The 14,847-nt window shown below is 47.1% G+C and overlaps 1 protein-coding gene across 1 annotated transcript in view; it reads left to right on the top strand.

Moving 5' to 3' along the window:
- The window catches only part of NIBAN2 (niban apoptosis regulator 2), a 94,807-nt gene that overhangs the window by 51,297 nt on the left and 28,663 nt on the right, over positions 1-14,847 (top strand). Inside the window, exons 3-5 of the mRNA XM_033137502.1 lie at positions 6,666-6,794; positions 7,860-7,965; positions 13,670-13,837. Coding sequence (XP_032993393.1) covers positions 6,666-6,794; positions 7,860-7,965; positions 13,670-13,837 — 403 coding nt within the window. The remainder of the gene's footprint in view (positions 1-6,665; positions 6,795-7,859; positions 7,966-13,669; positions 13,838-14,847) is intronic.

Genomic DNA, 14,847 nt, shown 5'->3' with positions numbered 1-14,847 from the left:
TGTTGTTCAGTCGTTCAGTCGTGTCCGACTATTCGTGACCCCATGGACCAGAGCATGCCAGGCACCCCTATCCTCCACTGCCTCCTGCAGTGACAGAGAGACTGGACTAAATCAAAGGCAGAGGCTACAAAATTAATTGTTGTTCAGATTGCGTTGTTGGCCAAGTAACCATTATTAGTATTAGTATTTTATTTAGACCCCGCCCATCTAGCTGGGTTTCTTTTCTTTCTAGAAAGAAAGACCCCCAGTTGGATTTCACCAGTAGAAGCAGTTGCAGTAAAAAGACTAAATATGGATAGGACTTGGGGAAAATATAAAGGCCTCCTTGAGTACCATGAGGGGAACATAAAAGAAAAGAGACAGGCAGGATATTTTTAATTGGATACCTGATTGGTCTCAATATCTCAAAACAAATGAGAAGTTCAAAAAATATAAGGAAATAGGATTTATTCAAGAAGGTTCAGAATTTGAAACAGTGATTTTAGGGCCCAATTTTTTTAAAAAAACTAATTTCTAAATTATATAAGCTATTGCTAGAATGGGAAACTAAAGACGAATTTATAAAAAGAAGCAATGATTATGTGGGCCATTGACATTGGGCATAATGTTTAAATTGACGAGTGGGGAAAATTATGGAAGCAAACAATGAACTTCTCTGCTTTTTAACAAATAAGAGAAAATGCGAAAACAACACAATATGGTATTTGACACTGGTCAAATTGGCCAAAATGAATAAAAAAGATTCAAACCTCTGTTGGAAATGTCTAGAAGTTGAGGGTACATTTATTCACTTATGGTGGAAATGCAATCGGGCAAATGAATTTTGGGAAATGGTGTCCAACGAGTTATTATTATAATTTTTAATTACATTTCCTATGAACCAGAAGAATTACTTCTTGGCATAATTGGGAATGAGTTACACCCCTCCCCCCAAAAAGCCCATTGCTTATTCTTATATGGAACAACAGTGGCAAGGATAGTATACACAAGATATTGAAAACAAACAGAGACCCAAGGGAAAGAACAATGGCTAATTAATTAATTGAATATGTGAAGCTTGCACGTATGACATCTGAAATAACACCTGTAGATGATAAACAGATGAGGAGTGAGTAGGAATATTTAGGGGAATATTTACAAAAATTCGATTTTAAATACAAATTCCAAGTAGGGGATACCTTATGACCAGCAGTTGACAATATAAAGGATACGAGAAGGCTGTAAATAAGGTTAATGTATTACTGTATATAGGGACGTGGGTGGCGCTGTGGGTTAAACCACAGAGCCTAGGGCTTGCCTATCAGAAGGTCGGCGGTTCGAATCCCCGTGACGGGGTGAGCTCCCGTTGTTCGGTCCCAGCTCCTGCCAACCTAGCAGTTTGAAAGCACGTCAAAGTGCAAGTAGATAAATAGGTACCGCTCTGGCGGGAAGGTAAACAGTGTTTCCGTGAGCTGCTCTGGTTTGCCAGAAGCTGCTTAGTCATGCTGGCCACATGACCTGGAAGCTGTCTGCAGACAAACGCCGGCTCCCTCGGCCTATAGAGAGAGATAAGTGCCGCAACCCCAGAGTCATCCGCGACTGGACCTAATGGTCAGGGTTACCTTTACCTTTATTACTATATATGCAGATAATTAAGATGTACAAAGAACTGTCATGGAATGCTGAGTGCGAAGTCCAAAATAATTATTGTACAAGAATGTAAAATGATATGTGTTTATAACTGAAAACCTAAAAATAAAATAAAAAAAATAAAAATAAAAAGTTCCCCTGATGTTTTCTAAAAGTTGCGTAATTCTTTATCTCCCTGACATCTGATGGGAGGGCATTCCACAGGGAGGGCGCCACTGCCAAGAAGCCCCTCTGCCCATTTCCACCTCTTGTCTCTTCTGCTGTCCAAACAAGGCAGTGATGTTTCTTTCCAGCTGATCCTTCATCCTTTTCGCAGCATATAAACACCCTTAAGTGCTTAATTGCAACTTTCTCTGTCTGCCTAGAGGCAAGACAAGCTCAGATGCAAAACAGGATACTGTACTTGGTGTGCTGTCTGCCTTGAGCCTTTGATACTGAGGGATCCTGGAGGGCTTCCAGTCTTGTGACCTGTCCCAGCTGCTGGGTGAGGGTGGAGAACTGGCAGGAGGAAGGCCTCCAACATCTTCATTAAGGTTAGGGGTCACATGTTAATGAAGCTGCCTCCAGCTGCTTTTCAGACCAGGCCAGGTGGTGGAAAGCTATTGGCCAAGGCATGTGGTTAAGGTGCTGGACCCAGAAGCCATTTTCTAAAAGGCTTCTGCAGAATTTGGAGGGAGTTGAAGGAAACCTGACAGTGCCCTTATTGGGCTAGGAAATGCCAAAGCTCAGGTCTACGCCAAACTTTTAAGGCACATGGCCCCCCACTCCCCGCCAAGAATCCTGGGAATTATAGTTTGGGAAGGGTGCTGGGAATTGCTGCTGTGTGGCTTAAATGTATGGTGTGGGCATTACCAGAGCTTTCTTGGTGGTAGCCTGGTCCTGGCCCCTGAACTCCTCCTGGCACTTTTGCTGATTACAGGCATTCCCTCCCCCCCCCACTTATGCACATTCTACTTGCATGCAACCAAATATTTGCGAGGTGCCAGGAAATAAATAAATAAACAGAATCATACTCAGAAATGTGAGAGAGTTGAAGCTTCCTTGTGGCTCACGAGAAGACCCTCCCAGGAGCCCTAAGAGGATATCAGTGAGGGCGGAGGAAGCTCCAAAGAGACTGGAGGCACAGTAGGACTTGGTTTATGCTGCTCAGCCTCACCGCCTAACAGCTGATGTGTGGGGTAGCGCAGCAGCCACTTTCCCACATGACCCCCAGCTTCCTGCTGGCCCCAGAGCTTCAACAGCAGGTTGTTTGGTCTGGACAGCACAGAGAACGAGCAGGAGAGATTGCTGGAGAGCAGGGGGAAATAGACATTCAGAGGCTTTTTAGAGGGTGCTCCCCACTTTATGCAATTTCACTTATGCATGCGGGGGGAATCCCTATATATACAGCATACATTTTAAGTTTCTGCCTCCCCTTCAAAAAATAAATCTTGGGAAATGTAGTTTCTCCTTGCGGTTACAGTTCCTGGCACCCTTAACAGACAGCAGTTCCCAGGATTCTGTGTGTGTCTGTGCGCACACATGTTAAATGTGCTTTAAATGTATGGCGTGTACACAGCCTAAGGCACAAGATTAAGACTTCTTAAAATTATTATTTGCTCAAGCTTCTTTTAACTTGGGTGGTTTGCAAGGGCATTTTACCTTCTCTTTTATGTTCTGTCTTTTAATTTACATGCGGGTTTATTTGATGCTTTTTAAAATAACTTGCTGCTGCTATTTGACCTTATTTGGCTATAATAAACATGTTGGTTCTTTACAATGGTGTCTTCACTGGTTTGAAACAGGGGAGTAGACTGAGGAGGGCCAGAGGGGCCATAGCCATGGGAACATGGTTTTGAGGGTGCACAAGCTAGGCGCCCCTGCACTGGAGGTCTCTGGCCCCTGGAGCCTGGCCTTAACCTTGCCGCTAGACCCCCCAGCCCCCTCACCAGCGTGTTGTAGTGGTTAAGAGCGGTGGACTCGTAATCTGGGGAACCGGGTTTGCGTCCCCGCTCCTCCACATGCAGCTGCTGGGTGACCTTGGGCCAATCACACTTCTCTGAAGTCTCTCAGCCCCACTCACCTCACAGAGTGTTTGTTGTGGGGGAGGAAGGGAAAGGAGAATGTTAGCCGCTTTGAGACTCCTTCGGGTAGTGAAAAGCAGGATATCAAATCCAAACTCCTCCTCCTCCTGTGCAGGTGGGCAGGCAGGCTACACAACACAGCCCCATGAACCCTTTGTGCCTTCCACCCGCCTGGTCTCCCAGGTCTTAGTCCAGCACTCCACCCACTCCACCACACTGACTCATGCTTGTTGCTCATTGTGTGGGGAAATGTTTTTTTCTACATATGTGGCCTGTAGTTTTGGTTTCAAGTCATACATGAGATCGCGACAGAAATGCTGGCACATTTTTCTCTAGAACGAGGGTGGGGGGGGTTTTGGAGAACTAGTTGTGGCCAAATCATAATCCCCCGCCCCTTGGAGGCCAAATTTGACAGGGTGGCCATCCAAATTCATAGCCGTCATTACATCTTCTGGGAGAGGATGCCATTGTTTTTAATATGTGCTGTATGAATAAATGCTTCCTCTCACGTGTGAAAGCAGGGAAGTGCTTCTTGATCTGACTAGCTGAGGTTCAAAATGGCAAATGAGGGGTCAGAATCCCCTGTCCTTGTGCGAAGCGGAGCATCTCTCCACTATTTGTGGCTGGCTAGCTGCCTCCCATCAAACCTGTTTTCTAGTCCTGAGCTGAAAGGGACGGCTGCTAATGTCCGCCGTCCTGTCTCTAGAGCGCAACAGGTCCCTCTTTAATTCTGAAGTGCATAAGCAGCCAGGGGTGTGTTCCTTTCAAAAACTGGTGTCCTTGCTGAGTCTGCTGTGGCCTCCTGTTTATTGCAGGATACCCGAAATAAATAAACATTTGGGCTTTAATAACCACCCTTGGGTGTTGCTCGCCTGTGGTTAAGGCTGACCCTGGCAAGGGAGGGAGGATGTTTGCTGTGCCCTGCTTATTACTGGGTAGTTTGTGTGTGTGTGTGTGTGCCTGTGCCTGTCATAACCTTGACTCATTCTCACTGTAGTATTGGAGCCTGGTCCAATAGGGCACATGGGGCAGTGCCTCATCAACCTCTGTCTGCCCCCATCCAATCCCTAGCTGCCTGCCTTCTCAGTTGCGGCTAATAAGGGAGCGGCTCATTCTATGCCGTTGCCTCTGGCTGCACCCACTCTGGGTCACTCTGCCTTCTGCTCCACCACAGTCACCAGCCAGCTGCCACTGCATTGAAGTGCTGTGGTTGCTCATGTTGTGGTGTGCTTCTCCTTGCAAACGCATGCAAATGATCCTAGCCATGGTGGCCTTATAACATGCAGACTATCCGTGTTTATAGGCAGAGAGGGAAGTTTGCTTCCTTTCCTCAGGGATCAAATTCAAATAATTTAATGATGAAGTGTACCTGGAACCTTTGCATGTTTAATCAAGAGTTGAAATCCAACTGTATTCAGTAAGGTTTATTCCTAGGAAAGTATGTGTAGGATTGCAGCCATATCTGTTCATCCCTGACCTTGCAAATAATAATAATTTTTTTTTAAGTGTCTCTTAGTACTTATGCTCAAATTCTCTGACAGATGGCCGTGTGTGTGTGTGTGTGTGTGTGTGTATAAAAGAGATAGATGAGTGGGTTTGTTCCTGTTTATGCTGCTTCGTCAACAAAGCCAGTGCAGGAAGTGACTGCTCCTGACTCATGGGGACGTTGGGATGTGAGATTCTTCAGGATTGCTAAAGACAGCCTCAACGAAAAAGAGAATTACTATTAATTTCTGATGTTAAAAGAAAGCAAAACTACAGGATCATCTGAGGAAATGAATGGAAATGGCTTTGTTAAGGCCAATGACACCTCTTCCCATATGGCAACCTGTGAAACTTACTACACCTGGATATTTTGATAGTATCCTAGCATAATGATTACTCGACCTGTTTCAAGTGTTGGAAGTACCTTTTGTGCATCTTTGCAACATCCCTCTGAAGTAGGCCTTTCCTGCTTTCTGACCAAATGTCTCCAGAATGCTATTTGCAGGATTGTTGTTGTTGTTGTTCTTCAGTCGTTCAGTCGTGTCCGACTCTTCGTGACCCCATGGACCAGAGCACGCCAGGCACCCCTATCCTCCACTGCCTCCCGCAGTTTGGCCAAACTCATGCTAGTCGCTTCGAGAACACTGTCCAACCATCTCATCCTCTGTCGTCCCCTTCTCCTTGTGCCCTCCATCTTTCCGAACATCAGGGTCTTTTCCAGGGAGTCTTCTCTTCTCATGAGGTGGCCAAAGTACTGGAGCCTCAACTTCAGGATCTGTCCTTCCAGTGAGCACTCAGGCCTGATTTCTTTAAGGATGGACAAGAATGATCTTCTTGCAGTCCATGGGATTCTCAAGAGTCTCCTCCAGCACCATAATTCAAAAACATCAATTCTTCGGCGATCAGTCTTCTTTATGGTCCAGCTCTCACTTCCATACTCCAGGAAAAGAGGTTTAAAGACTGTCTCAAGGCAAATCTAAGAAAAGGTAGTAGAAACACTGACAACTGGGAAACACTGGCCTGCGAGCGCTCCAGTTGGAGAACAGTCTTTACCAAAAGTGTCATGGGCTTTGAAGACACTCAAACTCAGGACGCAAAGGAGAAGCATGCTAAGAGGAAGGCACGCTTGGCAAATCCACACCGTGATCAACTCCCACCCGGGAATCAATGCCCCCACTGTGGAAGGACGTGTGGATCCAGAATTGGCCTCCACAGTCACTTATGGACTCATTGTTAAAGCCGTGTTTATGGAAGACAAATCTTACTCGGCTACGAGTGATCGCCCAAGATGATGATGATGAAGAAGAAGAAGAAGAGGAGGAGGAGTTAGGCAACTAGGAGGGTTGTTAAAGACTGAATTAGTTACAGTACTGTTGACAGCTGGGGATGCAAGTCAGGGGGGTGAGTGTTTTGCAGAAATGTGTCCTGAAGTCTCATTGCTCCACCTTCAGGTTCACTGTATTTTGCTTCTCTCTCTCACCTCTCTAGGTTCCACTGGAGGCACGTACCATCTTCTCGGGGAACCTGTTCCAGTACATGGAAGAAAACAAGAAGTGGAGGAACCGTTTCAGTGTCGTGCCCCCTAATTATGGGCTGGTGCTGTATGAGAACAAACTGGTGAGGCTCCTCACTTGGGTTAACAAAGTATGGGTTGTGTTTGCTGGTGGGAGGTGGTGGTGGGTGGTATTTGGGCAGAGGCGCCTTTCCCACCGGCAGCTTTATAGGTAGGGTCTTGAGCACCTTCTCAAGATCTCTTGTGTTTTGAGGTGATCTCTGGGGATGGCTGCTCAAGGAGGCCCTTCTACACAGGAGTAGCAGCTCTCTGAGCTGCAAAGCAAACTTCTCCAGCAGTACAATTTGTCCACACTCTCACTTGACCTGACTGACTGCTCTTTAGTGAAGGCACATAGCTCAGTTGTAGAGCACCTGATTTGCACACAGATGGTCCCTGGTTCAATCACCAGGGAGGGCTAGGAGAGAAGCCTTGCATGAAACCCTAGAGAGCCATTGGTATTCATTGTGTACAGTACTGAGCTGATCTTGTGTCAGTATAAGCCAGCTAACACCAGACCCCAGACATTATATTGGAGAAGAGCTGTAATTCAGCAGTAGAGCATCTGCATTGCATGCAAGAAGTTCTAGGTTCTCCAGGTAGGGCTGGGAGAGACTCCCTGTATGAAATCTTAGAGGGCTTCTGCCAGTTAGTGTAGACAATATTGTGCCATATTGAGTTCAGTTATTTTCACTTTATTTGGTCTGCAGACCATAAACATCAAACCCAGTATAGGGTTATCAAGACATCATCAGGGATGTCCATGCATGCAGACTGCCTTTTGAGTATAGCGCACAACATACAGACCAGTTCTGACTGAGCTCATCTAGTTTTGATGGCAATTTTGGGGACTTGTTTGGAGTCTTCCATTAAAACTGAATTTTGGTCATTTGTGTTCCCCATGTGTTGAGAAAGTACTGGCAGGTAAGTGAGGGGTCTTGCACAGTCTGGGACGGATCTTTGACTGATCTGCTAAGTTCTGTTAATTGCAGGGTGTAAACATGACTTTATTGAAGGATTTGCAGGGCCTAGATTTTGCTGGAGCGAAGGTCCAGAACATTGAGTGGCCCAGCAGATCTGATTTGCCTTTGGGACATTCCTGGTATGTGTCTGTTCTCCTCCTTGTGCAGGCCTATGAGAGAGGTCTCCAGCCCCGGATTCTCATCAATAGTGCTGGCTACAAGATCCTCACCTCCTTGGAGCAATACCTGGACCTGGTCAATAGCAATTTGCCAGGTGAGTCCTACTGCCCATCCTTCACCTTCTCAATGCCAGATGCCTCTATTGTCTTTGGGTTCAGAGGAGCACAGCAGGGGTGATAAGCATGCCCATCTAGCTCAGTACTGTCTGCACTGACTGGCAGTGGCTCTCCAGGTTTTTGACAAAGACCTTTCCCAGCGCTACCTGGAGCCAACTGCACAGAAGGTGGATGTTTTGCCCTTGAGGTGTGGCCCAGGAAGTGACAGTGGCCCTCCAGGCCAATATTCCTGACCCTTGGAACTCCCCCCCCCAAGCCACACCTTTCACTGACCCTGTGCACTTGAGAGTTTTTGCCTGGCTGGAATATGTTCTTGAAATCTGATGATGCCTCTTGCTTGCTTGTTTTCCTGGATGGAGGATGGAGGAGAGTGTTTGCAGATGTTCCCCTACTGGTCAAAGGTAAAATCCACATTCTTTGCTCCACCCACTTTTGCCTCTGGTTCTGCCTTCTACTGGCCTTTGGCCCCCAGGAGGTTGCCCAGAAGGGAATGTGGCCCTCAGGCTGTATAAAGTTCCCCACTCCTGGTATATGGGGTAACCATTCTAAACTGAACCTCAGTTCTGGATGAGAATGTTGATCCTTCAAGCTGCAAACAAATTCCAGAGCTCTAATGGCTGGCCAGCCTCTTGTTTTAATTACGATTAGTAAGGCCCTTTCGATTATTGGGAACAAGTTGCTTACTAAAGCATCTGCCTCCACTTTGAAATGAGACTGTGAAGTGACACATTTTGGCCTATTTGATCTAAAATATGATGTGGCTACAGAGGGACGCAGGTGGTGCTGAGGTCTAAACCACTGAGCCTAGGGCTTGCCAATCGGAAGGTCGGCAGTTTGAATCCCTGCGACGGCGTGAGCTCCCATTGCTCGGTCCCAGCTCCTGCCAACCTAGCAGTTTGAAAGCATGTCAGAGTGTAAGTAGATAAATAGGTACTACTCCGGCAGGAAGGTAAACGGTGTTTCCGTGCGCTGCTCTGGTTCGCCAGAAGCAGCTTAGTCATGTTGGCCACATGACCCGGAAGCTGTCTGCGGACAAACGCCGGCTCCCACGGCCTATAGAGCGAGATGAGCACTGCAACCCCAGAGTCGTCCGCGACTTGCCCTAATGGTCAGGGGTATCTTTACCTTTACCTTTGTGATGTGGCTACATAATATACCTCATTTGGATATAGGAAGTATCCGGGGAGCCTCAGCTAACCTGTTAATGGAGAACAAAGCTATTAGTCGCTATTAGCCACAGCTGATACGTTCTCCTTCTGTTGCTGGAGACAGGGTGCCTCTGCATACCAGTCCTGGGAATCACAAGTGGGGAGAGCTGCTGTCCCATTCAGGTCCTGCTTCTGGGTTTTCCACAGGTGTCTGGTTGATCAGTGTGATAAAAGGATGCTGGACCAGATGGACCACTGGCCTGATCCAGCAAGGCTCTTCTTAAATTCTTATTTTAATATGTAGACCAGAAATGCCCAGCTTGCAGTGTCTTGATCATTGTTGAAATGTCATTAACGTTACATTGGACACGATAACTGTACTGTAATGCCACCCATAATGTCACCTGCCCTCTCCTTGTTTTGAGAGTAGGGGTGTGTGAGAGGTGTGGCAGTGCCTCAGCTCACAAGGGAAAGCAAACCTGCTGCCTGGCCCTTGTGTGAATTGCCAGGCTTTGACACAAGCTGGGTGGAGCTGGCTTGTAAAACCACCGCAGTCAGGGAGTGTGATGGGTGGGTGGGCAGGCGGGGTGCAAAGAGGGGTGTCCGTTTCCAAGCAGGACCTTCAAGAAACCTGAAAAGACATTTGTTTGGAGAAAGGCCAGCTGCCCAGGGCCTGGCAGGTTCTTGCTTGGGATGATGAGGTCACCTCTTCAGGGAACAGCTAAGGCTATTCAGTTGGACCGACAGTCGAAGAGGTGAAAGTGTGCAGAGGGAAATCAAGGATTGGTGCGAACAGCACAGGGGATTTATGATGGTTGCAGGGTTTTGTTGATCTGTGAATTTGTATAGATCAAACTTAGCCATTCTTAAAGAAATCAGCCCTGAGTGCTCACTAGAAGGACAGATCCTGAAGTTGAGGCTCCAGTACTTTGGCCACCTCATGAGAAGGGAAGACTCCCTGGAAAAGACCCTGATGTTGGGAAAGATGGAGGGCACAAGGAGAAGGGGACGACAGAGGATGAGATGGTTGGACAGTGTTCTCGAAGCTACTAACATGAGTTTGGCCAAACTGCGAGAGGCAGTGAAGGATAGGCGTGCCTGGTGTGCTCTGGTCCATGGGGTCACAAAGAGTCGGACACGACTGAACGACTGAACAACAACAACAACTAAACATTGGCCTGGGGTTCATTTTCATCCCAAGAGCTGCATTTGCTTCTGGGCAACCTACTGTGGGGCACATGCCGCTAGTGCTGAGGGTCAGAATCAGAAGTGAGAGGAGCAACAATGTACAGTAAATGTTGCATTTGTACAGTTAGCCTAATTTCTGCAAACACTCAGCACACACCTCTCTGCCCTCCATCCAGGCAAGCAAGCAAGAGGCATCATCAGGGTTCAAGGACACATTCCAGCCAGGCAAAAAACACTCCAGGACAGTATGAAGCAGGGCTGGTGAGAGGTGTGGTCTGAGGAGATGGGTGTGGCCTGGGGACAGGCCTGGAGGGCTTGCTCAGTGTTACTATGTACACTGACTGGCTGCAGCACTCCAGAATTCAGACAGGGATTCTCTCCCAGGATTCAACCTGGGAGCTGCTGTGTGCAAGGCAGATGCTCTGGCACTGAGTTTATATTATTAATAATTTATTCATTTCAACTCATTATTCGCTTGTTGTGCAGACGTATCGAAGTGGTTTAAAGGTAAAGGGACCCCTGAAAGTTAAGTCCAGTCGTGAATGACTCTGGGGTTGTGCCACTCATCTCGCTTTACTGGTTGAGGGAGCCGGCGTGTATCCGCAGACAGTTTTTCTGGGTCATGTGGCCAGCATGACTAAGCCGCTTCTGGCAAAACCAGAGCAGCGCATGGAAACGCCGTTTACCTTCCCGCCGGAGCGGTACCTATTTATCTACTTGGACTGCTGTGCTTTCGAACTATTAGGTTGGCAGGAGCTGGGACCGAACAAGGGGAGCTCACCCCGTTGCGGGGATTTGAACCGCCGACCTTCTGATCGGCAAGCCCTAGGCTCAGTGGTTTAGACCACAGCGCCACCTGTGTCCCTATCAAAGTGGTTTAAACCCACTTAAAAAACATAAATATACCATAACATTCATATTCATATGAAAACACATACTATTCATTAAAAAATAAAACTTTCTCCAGTAGAAAACTGTGGGAAGCTTTGGCAGCAAAAACATCATCAAAGTCTGTCAGGTGCCTGGGGATGGGAAGGTGAGCTTTTTACCTGGCAAGGCAGACCTCCCTCAAGAGAGCCACAGTGGAAGGCTGCCTTCTCCCTTGTCACCACCCTCTGAGCCTCACTCAAAGAAGGGACCCAGGGTAGGGCCTCAGGTGACGACGGAAGGGTGTGGGTATGTTCCCCTTTTGAGAGGCATTCCAGAATATATTGGGATCCCGATCTATAAAGGTTTATAGGTCAAAACCAGCACTTTGTGCCTTCTCAATATATGTAAGCCTCTAACTTAAAAACAACAAACTTAAAAAAAATCTATTTCTACACTTCGGAAAACCAATAAAAATGCTATTTACGCATTATTATTATTATTTTAAAAAGACACTATGAATTGGACTGTGTGGCTGTTAACCTAGATTGTGCTATATGTTTGCCTTGAACCTGTCAGCAGCTGGGCTGCTGCACTATTTTGACGCTTCTGCACTGTTTTCAGAGGCAGCCCTATGTAAAGAGCATGGCAGTAGTCCAGTCCTGAGGTTTCTAGAACATAAATCATAGGAGCCAAGTTACTTATATCCAAATAGGGTTGTAGCCTGGCCACTAGCCTGATTTGACAGAAGGCACTCTGTGTCAGCGTGGCCATCTGTGCCTCAAGTGGCAGCGGTGGGTCCATGAGCACCCACAAGACGAGAAACCAGCTCCCCAAGTCTTGTCTCTATTAAGCTCCAGCTCCAGTCCATCCTTGTGACCATGCACTGATCCAGCACATTAGCTCTGGTCCGTCCCCCAATCCCTGCCTCCCAGATGTTCCCATTTCCTTTGCCTGGCCTCCAGGGAGCTTGCCATCTGCAATCAAATCCAGAAGTGCCAGATGGGCTGCATGTTTGCCTGGCCTCAGCAGCATGTGGCAGACAAATCTAGACATATCTGCGCCTTGCAGTAGAAACATTTACCGTATGTATGTTAGTCTGCTGCCTCTTACTAAGACTCCTGTTCAAGCTACCGAATTCAGGCATGGCTTCCGACCTACTCCTTGAACGGATAGGATGGATTAAAATATGCCAATTCTTTTAAATTGATTTTCTTTTGTTGTTTCTTTGCATCGCCCTTCAATGGCAATAATTACTACTGCACTTCTGCGTAGTGGAGGGGCAAGGAAGTTTTTTCCACCCGACTGCCTCTTTCCCTTCTGGGCAAGCTTCTGAGGGCCACATGCCAGTGGTGGGTGTAGCAACAAACTTCATTTTTCATTTGTGGTTTCTACACACTCCCCTCTCTACCCTCCGTACAGACAAAGAAGAGGCATTATCTGAATTCAAGAGCACATTCCAGCTAGGCAAAAATACTTGGAGTGTGAAACAGGTCCTGTGGAGAGGGGTGTGGCCTGTGGAGAGGGGTGTGGCTTGGGGAGGGTTCCAAGAGTCAGCTAAAAAGCCATGGAGAGCCACATTTGGCCCCCAGGTTTGAAACTTCCCAGCAATGGAATAGCACTTTCAAGGGTCCAAAAATGATTTGTGTGCTTTCCCTGGTTGCTTTTCTGTCAGTGACTTTGTAAGGAGGAGGGTGGCAGAACTTTTGCACCTCCCAGATGTTGCTGGAATACAGGTCCCATCATCACTGGCCATTCTGGCTGGGACCAATGGCAGTCGCTGAGTCCAACAACATCTGGAGGGCACCAGTTTAGAGAAGAGCCCAAAGTATGTGTTGCCAGCACTGAGGGAGGGCCCCAATTCTCTGTGTGCTCTGGATGAATCTCCAATCTAAGCAGTGCTGCCCCACAGAGGGGACACACGGGCATGTGATGGGTAAGCTCTCCTGAAAGTTAAGGTAGTTCCTGCTAGTTGCTACCTCTCTGCATGAGCAGGGAATTTGCACAGTCTGTGTATCAGCCATGACTTGAGAGAACAATGGCCTTTCCCGGCCTCTGGTGGCTCCACTTCCCTGTGCGAGTTTCTGCTATGCCCTGGCTTTCTGGCAGGGAGTGGCAATTTGCAAAGGTGCATTGGGCAGTCTTCTTTGAGGCCAGATATTCCTTGTGTTTAGGCAGTGACTGAATTTGGGAAGGAGGCAAGATTCAGCATGGGGAATGATGCAGAGTAGCGACAGAGATCTTCCCATCAAGTCCAGCATCCTGTTCTCCCAACCAACTAGCCAGATGCCTGTGTGAATACCACAAGAAGCATGTAAGCGCAAATGCCCTCGTCTGCTGGCCTCTCTGATTGTGTGTGTTTTTCCAGTCAGGAATAAATCACATGATGTGTGCCAAGCTTTGAAAGTGGTTTCTTCCAAGCTCTGCCACTGTCACATCTGTCTCTCCCTCTTCATGTTTTTTTTTTTGTGTCCCCCAGGTTCTGCACCCAAATCGGGCAACACCTCTGTCTTCAAATGTCCCACAGAGTTCCCTCTCATCCTATGGCACCCTTACGCCCGGCACTACTACTTCTGCGTGATGACCGCGAAGGAGCATGAGAAGTGGCGAGCCGTTTTCCAAGACTGTGTGCGCCACTGCAACAATGGTAAGTCTGTCAGAGATGGCCAGTTTAGCCTCTCGGTGGACAGCAGAGGCTGCATTCACACAACAGCCTATTCCATTTCCCCCATGGTTTCACTTGACATTGTGCGTTTGAGCCTGCATATGATGTAAATGCCGCTTCCAGAACTAATGAAATATGGGCATAGAAAAGATTTCAGCAGGCAGTTTAAAGGTTAAAACAGAAGGTGCTTGCTGAATCTCTTTACGCAGGTTCCCTGAGGATTATTTATCTGTTTAACAACATTTGTATGACATTTGACTGTAGTCAAATCTCTAAGCAGTTTACAAGAAATATAAATACAGATTTAATAATAAATAAATAAACAAATAAACAAACAAATCCTCTTCTTTGGAGGTCTTTGGGCAGAGGCTTGACAGCCATCTGTCAGGAATGCTTTGATGGTGTTTCCTGCTTGGCAGGGGGTTGGACTGGATGGCCCTTGTGGTCTCTTCCAACTCGATGATTCTATGATTCCAAAACACCATTAACAATAATTGAAATGAACAGTAAAAGAGATTCAAACACATTAACATTTCTGTGTCTGTATTGGCTTCCCTGAAGAAGAAGAAATGTTTTAAGTGGTCTCCAAACAGAGTACAGTGAAGGCCTAAATGTCAATAAGCAGGGAGTTCCAAAGTGTAAGGGGCCACAAGTATTAACGTGGCACCTGTAATAGTTCCATGGACTGAAGCAGTCAAGTGGGCTCATATGGGGCAAGTAAACTTGTCCCAGGCCATTAAGTACTTTAGATACCAATAGGAACACCTTGAACTTGGGCTGGTAAGAGATTGGCACCCAGTGCAGATATCGTTTTCCATCACTCTGAACATAGTAGGACTTTGTCAACTGCAGCATGGCTGACTAATTAATGGGCATGCATCTTCTACTTAACCTCCTCTAGGAAAGGAGAGTGCTCCACCTTCAGAGGCAGTCCGTTTAACTGCTAAACAGCCTTTTTACCTCCAGGAAGTTGCTCTTGACATAATTCAGTC

Source organism: Lacerta agilis, chromosome Z (genome assembly GCF_009819535.1).
Source record: "Lacerta agilis isolate rLacAgi1 chromosome Z, rLacAgi1.pri, whole genome shotgun sequence".
NCBI classification, from domain to species: domain Eukaryota; kingdom Metazoa; phylum Chordata; class Lepidosauria; order Squamata; family Lacertidae; genus Lacerta; species Lacerta agilis.
This window is presented reverse-complemented; position numbering and strand designations above follow the sequence as displayed.